This window comes from Calypte anna, chromosome 15 (assembly GCF_003957555.1).
Source record: "Calypte anna isolate BGI_N300 chromosome 15, bCalAnn1_v1.p, whole genome shotgun sequence".
Taxonomy (NCBI): Eukaryota; Metazoa; Chordata; class Aves; order Apodiformes; family Trochilidae; genus Calypte; species Calypte anna.
Genome location: NC_044261.1, coordinates 9,129,404 through 9,146,393, shown reverse-complemented (window position 1 = coordinate 9,146,393; position 16,990 = coordinate 9,129,404). Strand labels below are relative to the sequence as shown.

Genomic DNA, 16,990 nt, shown 5'->3' with positions numbered 1-16,990 from the left:
CTAGGCAACAAGTTTTAGAGGAGAAATTCCCAGACAGGTTTAAAAACATTTTATTAAAAATATAATTTAAAGACTTCTGTACAATGGTGCTTTAAAAGTCTGTGTGAGTCAACTAAGTACAAAAATAATGCTCTCTTGCTGGCATGAGCATGAATGGGGAAAGGCCATACTGGGGAGCCTTGACCCAAGCAAATCTCAGCAGTGGTGATGAGGTGGCAGGGCAAGGGCAGAGGTGCTAAGGGGGGGGGGGGTGCAATCCCTCAGCTTCACTAGATGTTTGTTAGTGAGGGCTACAGGACTGGAAGTCTCTGCTGCAGTGAGAGATCTGCACCCTTTCTGTCTTGCAAACTAAAGACGTGGTGGGGTTTAAAACGAGTTAATTAACTGGCTCAGTTTCAATGTTAGTAGCAAAGTAGTTAAATGGCAGTGAGTGCTGGATTACAGGTAATATTCCCATGTCTTTGTGGTGGGAACAAGCTTTATGGAGCTACTGCACCACAGAAGTGTGGTGTGTCAGAAGTGAAGGTGAGTGGGGGGCTTAGTTACTTGGTGCCTTGGGTTTTCTGTTGGCAAAACCATTACTGGAGTATGTATGGCCCAGGGCACTGCTGAAGGCTGCCCTGCAGCCTAATAGGGAAATTTCCAGCCAGTGCTATTCTCAAGTGGTTTTTTTGTAAACTCAAAGCTCAGTTGGGCTACCTAGAAGTAACTACAGATCTTCCTAAAGCCAGCATCCAATCTGGTTAGTCTGGACCTGAAATGTGACCTGCAGATGGTGTCTGGTGCCTGTAAGTGCTTCCCCTCTGACAGCTCTACAACTGGGATGTCATTTCTGTCAACTAGAAACAGTGAACCCAAGACCTGGTAGCTGAGGTAAGAGAGTTAAAGAAAGTAGAAAACCTCAGCAAATTATGTAGGTGGAATATGATTACCAAAACCACCCAATGTGGTCCCTTTCAAATGAACATAAATAGTGAGCCCCTGAAAAAAAACTTCAGGGCTTTTCCCTTTCTCTCTTCACATTCAGCAGTACTGTAATGCTGTCTAACAGGGTGCTGGCCCACTTCTGTGGCTTCACTAAGCAGATCTGATGGGAACACAGTAGTTCTTCCTGAACTTGAAGAGAAATCCCACTTGGAGGAGGAAATAGTGGGGGACACAGTGCTGGCTCTGTACATATCTTGTCTTTCAGATGCATGATTAAGTGCTCGTGGTTATGATCTGGTAATTTAGGAATACTTTTTCATTAAGCTTTGATACAGCTGTGGTCATATTATAGTACTTAATGTTCAGCTTTGGAAGGAGAACACAGGTCTGGCTCTGGTCAGCTTCACTCAGAGCACCATTTAAAATGGAAGGGAAGACTGAGATGTCAGGAGGCTTCATTGGACAGACTTCATGGGTAGGAATGTTGACTTAAAGCCTGTCTGGCCTTGCTTGCAAGGATGTCTGTGTGTGGATGGCCACATCCTGGTTTGGTCTTTTGTTTTTTTTAATACCATGTGCTCTGATACAGAGGGATTTTAGTTGCTTGTGTACTAAGAATGCCATGGGCTGTGTGTGAGGTAAGAACAAACATGTGAAGGGGAGGGCTCTGCTAGTGTCTTGTTGGTTTGGCTTCACTTCACCAGAAACACACACACACAATACTGACTGTGTCCATAGGGGAGTGTGGGACCTTGCCTCTGGGTATTTGTGAAGAACTTTGGGGTTTTCTTGGTGGTTTTTTTTAAATGCTTGATTCTCTTGGCCATTTCAAAATAACCTTGGCCATTCTGAGCAAGGGCCAAGTTATGGGGTAACTGCAAAAGAACGTTTGCATCCAGTTGCATGGGTTCAGGTCTCTCCTCCAGAAGTTTTCTCTCTTTGTGACAGGCCCTAAGCAGCCCTAATTTCTTGTGATCTTATGGGAACACTAGAGACCAGTCATGGTAAACAGGGAGTTGGAGCATGTGCTTAGGCTATGGGAGAAGAGTCTTCTGCCAGTTTCTGCTAGTCCTGGGGTTTGCCTGGGCAGGCTCAGCTCATGGCTACAAGTGAAGTCTTCTGTATCTGTTGCACTTGGGAGAAAGTTAAAAAGCTTCTAAACCCAACAAGTATTCCCCTGCACTCCTCACCTGCCTTCCCAAATGACTTCTCTCTTGCAGGAGTGAGAACTGGCAGAGATTGAGACTCCTCTCACCACAGGGAGAGGTGACCCCAGGAGCAACGCAGAAGCCTGTCCCTCCCAGAGGCATCACCCCATGGGAGCCTCACTCCCAAAGTCACCAGTGTGCAAGGGCTGAAGCAAGGTTCAGCTCAGTTACTCTGAACTAGTGGGGCCTTTTGCATCCCCAGGGCATGTGCAGACTTGTGCTGTAGTGCACTGATTCCATCTGCTGCCTTTGGGAAAAGTAGGGCTGATGTGGATGGGAAAACCAAGAGGGAGAGTGGAGTTTTGCTCTCTTCCCTTTCTAAACCTACCCTCTAAGCCCAGATGCTTAAGATTTTAAAATCCTGACCCTACAGACAACTTCTTGTAATCCTTATAACCAGCACAGTTACTCATTTCACATTGCTGAGCCCCCATAATAATAAGCTTACTGTGGCAACAACCAGAAATAAACCAATGCTGCTCTTAACTGAGACTCTCCAGCAGGAATGGCAGATACAGCTGGTGATTTCACAGTGTTCCCAGTGGGGTTTGAACCAATTTTCCTTTCCCATTCAGTATTCTCTTATTTGGAATAGCTGATGTGCTCAAAAATTACGTTTTTCATATGGAATCACATAAGTAATGGAGGATGTAGGCTGACCTGCCCTTGTACTGCCTGAGGGTGCCTTGCAGCTTATTGGAATCACACAACTGCAAATCACAAGTTTTTCCCACAGTCCAGCTGGCATCCTGATTTGAACAGGCAGCACTGGCAAGTCCAAGCCAAAGCATGGTCTGAATCTAGTTTTCCCCTGTGGTTTTGTGAGTTGTGGTGGCATTGCAAGCTAATAACCAGCTGACTTCCCCAGCTTCCTTTTATCAGAGTAAGCAGAAATGCATTTTCCTTCCTTGGAAATTCCCTGCACAACATTCATTGAAAATTTAGCTTTCTCTTCTTTATGTCCTCTTCCCAGCAGGCCAGTCCTAACCTCCTGTAAGGATAAAGAAGAGGAAATGGAGTGAATGGGGCAGGGGCCTGAGGTTTTGGTGTCACCAGGGATGTGTATATGGGTTTAAGTTTAGAAAGTAAGATGTAAGCAAGGAGATTAGCTAGAAGTAAAATTATTCAGGAGAGTTACAGAGGCGATCTTCTTCTTACCAAGAAGAGAAGACAAGAAGATGGAAACAAGGCTACTCACCTCACTGAAGTGTTTCTCAAACAGAATCTTGTCACCTTCAGTATGCATGGTGGGAGCTGAAATGGCATGTTCCAAGTCATAGCCAAGCCACAGCTTGTTTATGATGGCCTGCAATGAAACAAAGCCCACACTGACAGACTGGAGATGCTCAAGAGTCACAGGCTGCCATGCTCTGTTCAGCCAGACCAGCTCACCTGTAAACCCTGCCTGCAGGATGGGGCAAACCTGGGCTGCAAGAGAGGCTGCACTGAGTTAAACCAGCAGTCCTGCTGACCTGGTCTGTGTCTTCACAAAATCATCCTGGTTGGAAAAGGCTTCTCAGATCACTGAGTCTAACCATAACCTAACTCTGCCAACCATCACCCTCACTCTACCGAGTCCAGTGCTTAAACCTTCTTCCTAAGCACCACATCTCGATGTCTTTTGAACAACTCCAGGGATGGTTATTCAGCCACCTTCCTGGGCAGCCTTTTTAGTGTTTAATTGCCTTTTAAGGCTAATTAAAGGGTCTTCATGGTCACCAGTAGCAGATGTCCAGGGCAAATACAAGAATAGGGTAAGCACACAGTTATACTTTCCATTTTGGCTCAAGGGAAGCATTTTGGTGTCCTGAAATTCGATAGGTACTGGTGGATTTTACATCTTTCTACTGGTGGTTGTCCTTTCTATTTTCAGATCAGGTCCTAGCACAGACTCCTTCCCATGCTGCTCTCCAGTTGAAGAACAATTAAGAAATAAGTCCCCTTTTTCCTCTTGTCGTCTTCTCTGTCTTCATTTCTTGATTACTGAGCAAGGTGTTTGTTAGACTTTGTGCTTTGAAAAGCTCATTTTTGTTACACTTTGTTACTCTGTGTATATGTGGGGTGTTGGTTTTCTGCTTTTCTTGTTCTTTCCATCACAGAACTTACCAGGTTCTTCTGGGGGCCCCAGGGTTTTTCACAGTAACTGTCTCATCCTAAGAACTTCGAAACTTGCTATTTGACTGCTCTAACTTCTTCCCTTTCAAAAAACAATTAAAAGAAACAGCAGGAACTTGCCACAGCAACGCTAGAGGCAAGAAAGTGAGGATAGGCTGAGTCTGCAGCAGGACCTTTTCACTGGCAGCAGCAAAGTAATTCCTTTTGTGCAGGCCAGTGTGTGGTCCCCTTGCTCAGTGGAAGGTGTTCCTGGGTAGTACCTGTTCACTCACCAGAGCAGTAGCACTGATAATCCAGGCCCCACCACCTCCTCCAATCACCAGCATGTCTCCTGTCTTGGAGATGAGGATGGAAGGCACCATTGCTGAGGGAGGCTTCTCTCCTAGAGCAGAGGCAGAGAGTGTTATTCCTCCCCTGTGGCTGGTAAGGGGGCTGGAGAGACACAAGTTTATCTACCTCACTCTTCTTGTAAACCTTCTTCTTGTATCTCACCCATGGCAAAACCAAGGTGCTGCTCAAGAAGCTCAAGTTTTCCAGAAAATTACTTTCCTTGTGCTGAGACCCCATCTCACAAGAAACCGGAGCTTTCTGGCACAAGCTAAATAGGAAACATCTCTTGGTGCAGAACAGGGCAGCCTTCAAGCATTCAGAACTTGGTGCAGCCCATTCAAGCCAGCTGAGGACCCATCAGCAGCAATCCTGCCATCACAGGACTGACACCCTCTCTCTCAGCAGACCCAAGGGAGAGTGCATCAGGGAGAGTTTATTTCACAGAGCAATGTGTCTGCATCAGCACAGCTGTTACAGAACTTAAGGTAAATGTATAGCATTTCCCAACTGTGCATGCAACTGTATACTTTTATAGGTAAGGCTGAAAAGTCAGCAAGCTTGTCTTAGCAGTAGTTTCTTCACTTTTTCCCTCCCCATCAATCAACCATCAGCTTCAAGTTGTTTTTTTTTAATCTCTGATTTCCCTGGTGAGAAACCAAAGCTTACATGTTTCCATCTGACATAGGCTCTTAGACACAGACACACTACAGGGCTTTGTCCTCTATGAATCCCAAACAAATTTGCTCTCATCCAGACCCCAGAAGGGCAAGAGTACCTGCAGTTTACAGCAAGTCCCTGCCCACTGGTACATAGCTTGCATATCCATCTCCTGGCCATGTGTTTTATTCTGAGGGTGAAAGTGCTCACCTGGCTTAATGCTTCTGTTTGCTATGCAGAAATCAGCAAGTTCGTTGTTTAAAATGATCCCAGTTTGGTTAGAATACACAAAGGAGCCAAACCTGCAGGGGAGGAAAGCAGCAGCCTGTTAGTGACCAGTGCTCTGCTACTGTGGGTGACATTAACTGAATGTGGCACCCCATGGGTTCCCTCTGTCTCCTCCCAACCCACACCAGCCCCAGCTGGGCAACCAAAAGGTATTTGTGCTGCTGTGCTGGAGCCAGAGATAAACTCCTTGTTAGCAGTGGATGTGGGGATTTGCTCAACTCACAGAAGCTCAGCAAGTTGTTACAACTTTGTGAACTGTGATGTTCCTTTGGACTGATACTCAAAGACCTTTGCTGGCACACAAAAAGGCATTGATGAGTAAGAGACTGCCCAAATCTGTGAAGCCCAAAGCTTCTGTATTTATAAACAGCCCTTGCAGGCTCCTGGGAACCTGCTGTGTGGCCTGTGGGACTCAGTTACCAACCCCCTGGCTACTCACGGGTAGTTGATGGTGCTGGTGGCGGACACAGCGCTGCCATCTGCAGAGAGCACAGAGATGTGGCTTGTGCCCTTGCTTTTGTACGTGTGGTTGTAGGTGGAGCCAAACAAGTTGTAGTGGCTGAGGGGATGGTCACCACTGTCATCTATCCGGCCCCTAGCAAGGTCAGCAATCTTGTCAGACAGCACGGTCCCCACTGGCACCTGCAGTCACAGCAAGGACATTGAGCTTGTGTCAGGAAAGCAGAGGGCAGTCAGTCTTGGAGCATAAGGAAGCCTGGGGTTGGGGAATTCCTCCCCAGCAGTCAGAGTTCAGGGCTTGCAATGGCAGCATCAGCCCCAGCCTGAGCCCCAAAGCCAGTCTCATCACACAGAATGAAACAAGCTCAGTACTGGGTCATCTCAGCATTGGCACAAGCATGTGCACATCCCCATCAGCCAAGTGTGTACCAGCCTGCAGCTGAGCAGAAACTGCAGACAAAGGAAACAGCCTAAGCCTGTCTCTGCTGCAAAGCAGGAGGGTGTCAGAGCACCACTTGGTACTGCAGCACTGTGCTGGCAGGCAGGATAGTTTGGGAAACAGTGGCCTGCTTGAGGGCTTAGCACCCAGGCTATAATGAGCTGGTGACAATACAGGTTTAAAAAACAAAACAGACTTCCCTGCTCCCTCCCTGTCAAGCAGCAGGGCTGAAGAAGCTGCCAGTGCTGTGGGTGTCTCTGGCTGCCCTGTGTGCCAGCTCACCTGAGCTTCGGAGAAGGCCGGGTCACTCATCAGGGGCTTCAGCATATTGCCAAACTTCAAGGCCTCTGCAATGTGATGGTAGGTTTCCACTTTGTCTTTAGGGGTTGCCAGTGATGCCTCATGAAGGTTATATTCTACAGAGCAGGAGTAAATAATTTTGTTAATAGACTCAAGGCAATGTGTTTCTTTCAAAAAATGTAAAAAAAAAAAAAAAAAAAAAAATTTGAAGATTCTGCTTTTCCCATCCCAGTTCTTATCAAGTTTTCCCTATACTTTAGCAGGATGTGGGCACAGAAACAACCAAGTACTAACTTCCACTGTGACTTCCTCTTGAAGCCTTGGGAAGATTGAGTATTCTCTGGTCTGTGCAGCAGCTGTGGTTTATCCTGCTGCATAGCATGGTTACGCTGCTGTTTTGGGGCCCGTTCTGGTTTATCAAGTCCATTACTTTCCTGCTGCTCTACAGCAATGCTCTTTGTTGCCCCTTTTCCCTCAGGAATTTACCTTCCAATATCTTGAGGATTAACATCAGCACAGCACCTCCCATGGGGGGTCCAGGAGAAAACACTGTGGTGTGATTGTTCAGGGTAATATTCAGAGGTGAGGACACATCAGCTTTGTATGCTTGAAGGTCCTCTAGTGAGATACTGGACCCTTGAAGAGAAAACCAGATGGGTAGCAGGCATTAGCACAGTAACTTCTCCTAGGCTTTTGCCTACAGCAGAACCTTGGCAAAGCTTGTGAAGAGCCATCCCTGAGTACTCCAAATTTCTTCCACCAAGCACAGCAATGTCTTCACGTGTCTACTTCTACTGCCAAACCCCAGGACATGACAAAGCCTAAGGGAGCTGGAGAGGCAAGTGCATGAGCACTATGGGTGAATCCCAGAGCTATAGGTGACTCTTAGCTTCTGGGCCTGAGTTTTAAGAACTGGGGAAAGGTGGCCCCCTCCCATGCCAGGTACCACCCCAAGTGGCAAGCAGATGGCATGTGTTGGCTTTCCCCTGGTACCGACTGTTGGCTGGGATAGGGCTGTCTGTTAGCATTAACTGTAGCTGCTACCTACCAGCCTTCCTAATGTCCTCCACCAGGGCCTTTCCTATCTGTCCTTCATAAAATGCTGCAGCTCCATTTTCCGCTATAGCTCTCAGTGTTTGCTGCAGAGCTGGCCACCTGAAGGTCTCTCCATGCTTCAAAAACCTTTGACCGTCACAGATCAGTGGGCTGTTAAAGAACATCATCCATCAGTTTTACAGCACGTGCTTATTCTGTCCCCAGGGCAGGTCTCTTTTTCCTTCCCAAAACTGCTTTGGTTTGTGCTGCTGTGTACTTCCCAAGTGCCTCTCTGCAGTCTACAGAGAAACATTATTCTCATCCGACTGCTACCCAGGCACCAGGCAACCCCTTCCCCAGACAAAGTTTCCTCCACAGGACCTAATGTTTGACCCGGGCTCAGGTCAGTAGAGCTTCTCCAAATGAGTGTCTGCTGTACGGCCAGGCTGTTAGGGGATGATTTCCACACAGACAGAGGCAGGCCACATACAGCCAGCTCCTCTTCATGAGCAGATGTGCTTAGCAGGTGGTGTTGCTGTGCCAAGCCATTCTAAATTATTTAAAAAAAAGTTGTGGACAGGAAAAAAAAACCATTCTATTATTCCCTCCCTCTCCATAGCAAATATTTACTGAGCAGAAGCCACAGCAGCAGCCTGTCCTCCATATCAGCATGTCAGAGGAAGGGGCTGAATCTGAGGGAAAAGTGGTTGTCACACCACAATTTAATTCACTGGTCTTACCACAGACTTTTTCCCACACTGGAGAAGGCCTGGTGATGGATTATCTTGTCCAGAACTGGGGAAATGACAAGGGGCTCTGAGAGGAGCTTGATGGTTGGTTCAAACAGGGCTTTCCATGGCAAGCGGCCGTGTCGCCTGTGGGCTGCTTCGTACCCACGGATTTCTCCTGGTACAGCAATCCAGTGGGGACCTGGGGAGCAGAATGGCAAAGTCACCCCCACTCTGTCACTGGCCTGTGGGTTTCAACTCTCTGTAGTGGAAGTGTGGATTTGTACAGGCAGGACTAAGGGTTCTAAAAGCAGGATTATGTTCTGTGGGTTTTTTTTCATTTCCTTTTCCAGTTCATGTATTTCTTTTACTGCCTAGGAGAAGCACTGTAGAGAAACTGGATCCAGGCTCAGAGGTGCACAGTGAAAAGCCTGAGCAGCTTATTTTCTCTTTAAGAACTGATGGGAAACGAGTGCTTTGGAAAATCTGATCTTGAAATGCAGACTTCCTAAGAACAGAAGTTGGGTAATGATTTCTCCTCACACTGTGCTCCCCAACCCCTCCCTAGTCAAGCTGCAGATGTTCCAATGATTCAGGGATTTTATGCATGCAGTGATTTTTCTTGCTTTTGAAAAATCAGTTAAAGAAGAGCATGAGCAATGCAACAGACCTTCAGATAAAATCAGTAAGGTGCTCAGTTCCCCCACAGTGAGCTTCTGCACTGCACACCGTGAGGCTACAGAGCCCTCCTGGCCCAGTCTGTGTCCTTACCTATGGGGAAACCAGCAGCACAGCCAGAGAGCAAATCACGGGGAAACACCCGGGGGACGGTCTCACGGGCATTGATCACCTCAACTGTTCCTGCAAAGGAGAAGGGGGACTGCATGACATTGTTTTCCTGATACCTCACCTGTACACACTCATGTTTCAGGTCTAGCCTATTCTTTTGTCTCCTTCTCTGCCCTGTAGCTCTCTTTTCCTGGCTCAGGATGCAGATGCAGCTGTGTTGCAGAAGCCCACAGTGCTACCTGGTGCACCAAGCACCCGAGCTGTGTGTAGCCACCTGTGGCTCTGTGCAGCAGGGTAACTCAGGTAGCAGAAGACTGCTGGTAGGAAACAAAGTTACATGGCTTTGACAAAAGGAAAAAAAAAAATACAGGTGTTTTGCCAAATTATGCTATTGCATAAGATACACCCAAGCATTTCCAGTGAGACCACTCAGCAAGGTTTTAAAACTACAGTATTGCTGTTGTGTTCAGTGTTGATTTGACTGCTTAGATTCATAAGCTCTAGGGCATTTTGGGAGTCAAGGTAATTAAAGAAAAAAAAAAACCACATTAAAAAACCATAAAACCAAGAACACAACACTAGGGGTTGAGCCAGACACAGAAGGGCTTCCCAGCAGGCTGTGAGTATTGCAAGGATTAGATTTCTGAAGGGAAGATGCATCACCTGGGACAGGAAGTCTCTCACAGTGCTCGGGGTACTGCCTGAGCTGCTGATGCAGGGAGAGACCCCAGGTCCCAGCCCCAGGGCTCACTGAGCCACCCCAGCCCCATGTTGCTCATTGCCAGCATCTGTGCCTTGCTCTGCTCCCACCTGCCTCTGAGGCACCACTCACACCGTGCTGCACTGTCACCTGTGGGACTTGGAAATGAAATTTGGGATTGTTTGAAGGGGGAAGGTGAGGCACAGTTTGGTTTATATCTAAAGCTCATCCCCCCCTCACCCTCTCCTTGTTCTTGCTGTGGAAAGATGCACTCCCTGTAACAGATGCTTTGGGGTAAGAGCCAAAGAGTAGTTCAGATGCTGCATTTTATTAAAAAAAATCTCAGAGAGAACATGAAGGATTCTAACTTCTCCAAGGCAGCTGAGTGTCTGCAGGGAGATGAGGCACATGGAGAGGCCAGGGCTGCACGTACCTGTGCTGGCATTATAGATGGTGAATATGACCCCACCACCCAGGCCTGAACTCTGAGGGTTCATCACTGCAGTGCAGATCAACCCAGCAATGGCAGCATCCACAGCTGTGCCTCCACTTTTCAGGATGTCCCTGTGGTGGAAATGGGGGGAAAAAAGAAGACATTGTTAAAACTCAGGGATGACAGGATGGAGGAGATACTGAGAATCTCCCTGAGGCACTTGCAAGGCAGCCTCAGGTTGATGAGAGCAGCTGAGGAAAGGTACTGGCAGCAGTGTGGGGTGTGAGACCACAGAAAGGCCCTTTGCTTTGTGGGAGTGGAAAGGAAAAATCAGTGGTGGAGAAGGGAGAGTCTGCAGGAGGAAAAAAAGGCAGAGGCCAGACCTGTGTGAGGCTGCTCATCCTCTGGGCAGAGTGATGGGACAAATGCTGTGATGAAAGGATGAGCAAGGAGCTCCTAGACATGGACAAGGATTCTCTTGGTGCAGGAGAGAGTTTTCCACATGCTGGAAACCAAACGACTGATTTTTATCTCCTTGCCTACCATTCCCAATAAAAAGGCTTCAGGAGCACTGAAGCAAAGTTGGGTCCATGTAAAGCAAATGCCTGACACTTATCAATTAGCATAAAATTCAGGCTTTACTTCATTGCTCCTCCAGTGCACTCTCCTGGACTTCAGTGATAGGATGAAAATCCCACCCCCTCCCTGTCTCCCCAAAGGCAAAAAAGCACCAACCAAAAAGAAACCCAAAAACTAAACAGGAAAAAAAATGCCACAACTGTTTCTACCTAGGCAGAGCCACACCAAAGAACACAGGGGCATTAAGGGCATCATGCTGTTGACAGCAATGAGTTTCTGCTAGAGAAATGTGTCCTAACACATGCCTGCTTCAGGCACAGCTGTAAAAAAATCTTTTCCTTGCATAGGAAATGTGGTGGGGTGGGGTTTCCTTGCACAGCCTGGCTGTAGCCAGCCCTCCTATCTGCTAGGACTGTTTCTGACTGTTAAGGTGGGGGATATTGCTTAGAAAAGGCAAAGCCAGAAGGGAAAGTGTTCATTAAGTGCAGTGCAACTGCTCCCAGAGGCTCTGACAGGAACACAGAGCACATTATAGGGACTGATGTTTATTTTACATCCATTGCTGGGGCTGGGAACAGGATGCTGCCAGCAGGCACCCAGATTGTGGCTTTCCCTTGTTTCTGTAAGTGCCTCTGGAATCACTGCCTGTAAGGAAATGGCATATGGATAAGTGGGGAGAAGAGAAATGGTAGGAAACCACCGGGCTTTCTGCTTGGGATCTGCATGGCTTTTAGCAGTAAGTGCTCCCTGGCTGTAACTCTGAAAATGGAGATGAAGGCTCAGGCTCAGCCCTTCATCTCCTTGCAGCAGGGGTATGGCTCTGACATTAGGAATGTCCCTGCCCGGTGTTTTTCTGAAACTGAAGCTTTTTAATTGCTACCAATAGAAGAAAAAGACACAAGAGTGTTCTGAGACTGTGAGCTACCCCTGCAGAAGGCCTAGGAAGCCTAGTAGAAAGCTGTGGAAGGAAAGAAGGACAACTACACCGGCCTCAGACAGTGCTTCTCAGAGCCCCTGGGTTATGGACCATGAGGCAGCACACATACGAAGCCTTGTGCCAGGGAAAACCATGATTCTAGGAGAATCCGCAGTGAAAAACAACTTTTAAAAGAAACCTAAGAGATGTAAGGGTTTCATTTCAACGCAATCCATTAAGGTCTTAATGTAGAAAATCAGACATATCTCTCTCATTTTTCCAAAGCTTGGAAAGCACCAGACTCCCACCCAACTTCCCATAGTCACAGGTGTGTAAATGGTTACAAACCTTGCACTTACCTCTTGTCCAGAGACCCTCTCTGAGATGGGGCTTGCTGTATCACCCTCACCACCCCTGGCTCACCCACTTTCAGCCACAGCCCTCCCATTTCACTGGGAGCAATGCCTGGGAGCTTAGGAGCATTATGTCTTCCCATCACAGCACACCCTGCACCATTATGCTGCTCCCTTTGTAGGGACCATGGCTGCACAGCTTAATTACACTGCAAAACCCTGGAGAGACACAAGGCCCCTCAATCAGAGTGTGGTACCTTATCAGGTCTCTCTACAGAGATCTTAGTGCTACAGCTAAGATCTGATAATATCTTTTGTGCTATGTCCTTTCTGATACATAATCTCAGCTTTAGGGTTTGGCCAGTAATAGGATTTCCTTAAAACCAGGAGTGGAACAGGATGTGAACAACCAAGTCCTGCTCCAGCAGCAGCAGAACAGAGATTTACCCTCCCAGGAAGGTTGAGTGATGGCTATTTTCTCAGACAATCCTCACAGCAAAGATGGGCATGCAGACCAAGTCTGCTGTTCTGCTCTGGCCAGAAGGAGCCCTGAAGCCATTTTAAATACACTGGAAATGCTAATTTCCAGAATTAAATTGTATTATTGTATTAATATTTTTCCTGTTAAAGAAAGCTGGGAGGATGCCACCCATTATATATAGGAACTGGCTTCTTTACATTTCTGAAGAGCAAAAGCAACAGCTGTTTCTGTAAAAAAGGGCCAGCTGCCAAATTTAGACTACCAGAACGGAAGAGAAGTCCTTTGGGATTCTCCAGAAATGCTGCTGGGCCACCACTGAGAAGGATTTTTTGCAGCAAATTCTCTGCCTAGGACTGAGCTTCCCAGGACCTTAGACATTTTCTGACTGTTAAATTCTCACCCTCCCCACCACCCTGTCCCCCAGGCGGGTGTTGGTTTCAGGAACCAGTTCCCAGGGCTGAGATGGCCACTGGCCCAGGTCAGGCCAGCTCACAGTGCTCTGTGTCTCATCCCTGGGAATGAGCATTTCTCCTAAACCTCCCCCTGGCCTCATGCTGGCTCTTGCTTCTGCCATTTGGGAAACAAACGGATGCAGAGCAGTGGATGGCAGAGCTCAATGAGCAGGTTGGTAGGAAATATAGAGCTTTTAGCATGGTTAATAGGAAAAGCCTCTCCTGTTGCCAGGAAGAAAGAAGTGGCTCAGAGCTGGAGGTGAAGGTACAATGGGTGCTGCTCACTGCCAGGGCAATCACCTCCTGCCTCCTCAACTCCTCATGGCTTCTCCACATGAGGAGAAATTAAAGAGGGCAAAATCCCTGTCTGGACCAGACAGCTGACCACTACTGCGTTCAGTCCCTGATCTCCAGCAAAAGACCTGACCTCACTCACCACTGAGAATTGGGCACTGATGGCTCCCAGGAACTCTAGCACATGGGACTAAAGGGCTCCTGCAGGGAGTTGCACAAAGATTTCAGAATCTTACACAGACCCAGAATATACAAACACCATCTCCAGAGCTGGAAAACCCAAGCCTGAAGATGACAGCTGAGCACAGCTGAAGAGAAAAAGCAGCAGCAATCAGGGGCTGCGAGTCTGTCACCCATCTGCTTCTTGTGCTGATGCATTACAGAGCTACACAGCTCCTTCATGGATCCTTCCTTAACAGCTCAGCTGTGAAGGGAGGGGCAGGGGGGAAAACACAAGGTCCTGAGGTGTTTTCTGCAGTCTACCAACCCACTTATTAGAAGACAAGATTGATCTTTGGGCAAGACATTCAGGTCAGTTAATTCTTGGTAAGTTCAATTAAAGTTCTATTAGGAGCACATGAAGACTGGGTCTTAAACAGCAACACAGAGTCATGTAATGCCCCAGGAATTTAATTACTGCTAATGAGAACTCACAGAGTATGTAGTTTGGGTTTCATTTTTTTAAAGGAAACAAGAATTTTTAATTAAAGAATAAGGTTTATATCTTGGTGACAGACTACGTGCTACTTTTAGTTCCCAAGACTCTGGCACCAGACCAGTGCAACTGGTTTCATGCCCATCCTTCCCTGGGGGTTCTCCCAGCATCCCCCACGTGGGTTTCCGGGAACTCAGGGGGATTTTCAGGATAAAAGGGATGTCTGGGGGGGGGAGGCCAGGGTCCCAGCAGAGGGGAAGGGCTACAGGGTGAGTGGGGGAGAGCAGGGACAAACTGGTACTGCTGAGCCTCTCTGTGGTGGCCTTCAGGGACCGGTTGCAGTGACTCTGCTCTCACCAGGGGTCCGGCCGGCAGGCACATGTTGTAACAGGTCCAGTTACAACATGAGGTTTTCATTTGATAGCAGCTTTGCCGTTCCCAAGCCTAATTTTTTCCACATGGTGCTGTGGATATCACTCTTTGCTTTTTTGTACGTCTCCACTAAAAGCATTCAGCAAGTAAAAAAATAAAATCAAATCAGACTGAGGAAATTTGTTGCTTTACCTTACTTTGAAAATGTGACTAGAAAATTTCTTAGGAGGCTTTGGTGCATAACTAACCTGTGGCTTAGCATCCCCCCCATCTCCTTCCTTGACACACATGCAGCCACACTGCATTTTCTGCACCTACACACAAATGCTATGGCAGTGCAAGAACCACATGAGCAACACTGTGAGCACGGTGTAATGGCAACACCTGATCTCACTCCTCCTGCCACCAGGTAGAACACACAGCTCCAGCATCCTAGAGCACCCAGCATCCCACTGGCTTGTGAAGTCCCATCCTTTTCATGTATGCAAGTGTTTAGGAGTTGAAGTAACAGTAAAATAATAACGTAAGAGTCAAAATGTTTGAGAGAAGTTGTTACAAACTGATGTGTTACAGCCTGGACAGCTAGAGAAATTTTTTAACCTGCATCTTTCAAATGATGTAAGTATGTCTATGTACTTACACTGCCTTGGCTGAATTTTAATTAAATCTGCTCCTTGCAGATTTATTGCACAATACTGAGTGTTTTTCCTGATAGCAGACACACCTTCAGTCCAGAAACAAACACCCTAAAAGGCTGGGATGCTGTCCCCTTGTCCCCTCAGCCTGACTGAAGCTTTCTCCTAGGTCCTCTCACTTCCTAAATTTATTTCTAAGCCACTGACAGACTTATCACCATGTAGCAAGCAGGTAATTTCCTGCTTCTCCACTATAAAAAACAACGTTGCAATTATATACTATCAATATTTGTACCTTCCAAAGGCCAAGGACTCGCAGAGCTGCAAATTTTTGTGACATCTGCTAAAGAAAATAAGCACCAACCAGAGGCAGGGCTCCATCTGCTCTCAGAGCACCTCCACTGCCCCAGAGGAGAAGATGGGGCAGAAACCCATCTCACTCCTGTGGTACCTGTCTGTCAGTCCCAATCCACAACCCCAGCAACACCCAGCTGCATGCCCCAGAGGTCTGTTCACATACCGGCCGATGGCAGAGCAGGTCTCGGTGTCAGCAGCCACGGCACCGTGCAGGTACTGCTGAGGAGCACACTTGGGACGACTCAGGATGACCACAAGCACAACAACCACCGCCAGCACCCCCAGGGTCAGCAGCACCAGGCAGCAAACCTTCCCCGTAGCCATGGCTGTGCCCGGGGCAGGCTGCGAGGCTGCTGAGGCGCCGGCTTTGCCGAGGGTGGAAGCAGAGGATCCGGCAGGTTTGGGAGGGAGGTCTCACTGAAGTGGGCTCTGCCCCCTGCGACTCAGAGTTACATTCTTTTTAAGATTAAAAGCTGCCCAAAAGGAAACGGTGTACTCTTTCTTCCCTGCTCTTCTATGTCTGGGAGACTTTTCACTTTCTTTTATAAAGAACTTTTTCTGGCATGTCCACCATATGCCTTTTTTTTTTTTTTTTTTAAGACTCTGATGACAAGATTTAACACATTCACTCCTGGAACACTTCAAAGTGAAATCTCTAGCCCCAATACTGGCTGCACACAGCTCTGTACTCACATTCTTACCATACAGAGCAAACTACCAAAGGCAGCCTGTGGTGGTGAATCACTAGGAGATCTACAACATCATTTCTACATCGGGGTATTTTCTTTCCATAAGACTACTCAAAGAACCAAAAGCTAAAGACAAAATGCAGAGCTGGTACCTTCATATCTACTCTTACTTTATAGTTCATTATAATCTTGCTTATTTACTTTTTTCATCATTCATCCTTTCCAACATCCACACCATACATCTTCTGTAAATGAACACACCAGAATACCTTGAATAAAGCAGCACAGCTCTGCACATCTCCAGAACACTAAAGCTGAGAGCCCTGGGCTCCAGACTGGAGCAGATACAACCACAGCCCCCAAAAGCTGCTAAGTCAGACCAGACCTGATTCCCATCAGAGCAGCAATGAGCAGCATGGGCTGCTACACAGTGCAGCCACCCCCAGGGAGTCTTTAGGAGCCTTTCCTTACCCAACTTTCCTCACACTTTAAAAGTTGTAAGTACATATCTGCCTCCTGTCTTTCTAAAAGATATGATCTGTGATCCTTTTCCAGCTAAATCTGGGAGAAGGAGAACCCACCTGTGCAGATGTACACTGTATTTCAATACAGATTTTGAAATTGTACTAAACTTAATCTCCTAGCTAAGCAACACTGTGTCATGTATCAGATCCCAAGAAATGCATTTGATAGACTAAGCTGTCTTTTTTGTAGTTGTATCTTCCCACAAGGTTATCTTGGGGAACTGAGATTAATCCAAGAAAAATAATGTTTCCAAGATAAAGCCATAGTCCCTGGG

General features: G+C 47.2%; 1 protein-coding gene across 1 annotated transcript; it reads right to left on the bottom strand.

Annotated features, from left to right (window-relative positions):
• Nucleotides 1-1,501: 1,501 nt before the first annotated feature.
• Nucleotides 1,502-16,025, bottom strand: GGT5 (gamma-glutamyltransferase 5). The gene is made up of 12 exons (XM_008502776.2): nucleotides 15,666-16,025; nucleotides 10,409-10,539; nucleotides 9,258-9,347; nucleotides 8,499-8,688; nucleotides 7,772-7,929; nucleotides 7,210-7,359; nucleotides 6,706-6,839; nucleotides 5,965-6,167; nucleotides 5,448-5,539; nucleotides 4,523-4,632; nucleotides 3,334-3,441; nucleotides 1,502-3,126 (listed from the first exon to the last, which is right to left on the bottom strand). The coding sequence occupies exons 1-12, from the start codon at nucleotides 15,824-15,826 to the stop codon at nucleotides 2,980-2,982; spliced, it is 1,674 nt and encodes a 557-aa protein (XP_008500998.2). The 5' UTR covers nucleotides 15,827-16,025; the 3' UTR covers nucleotides 1,502-2,979.
• Nucleotides 16,026-16,990: the final 965 nt, after the last annotated feature.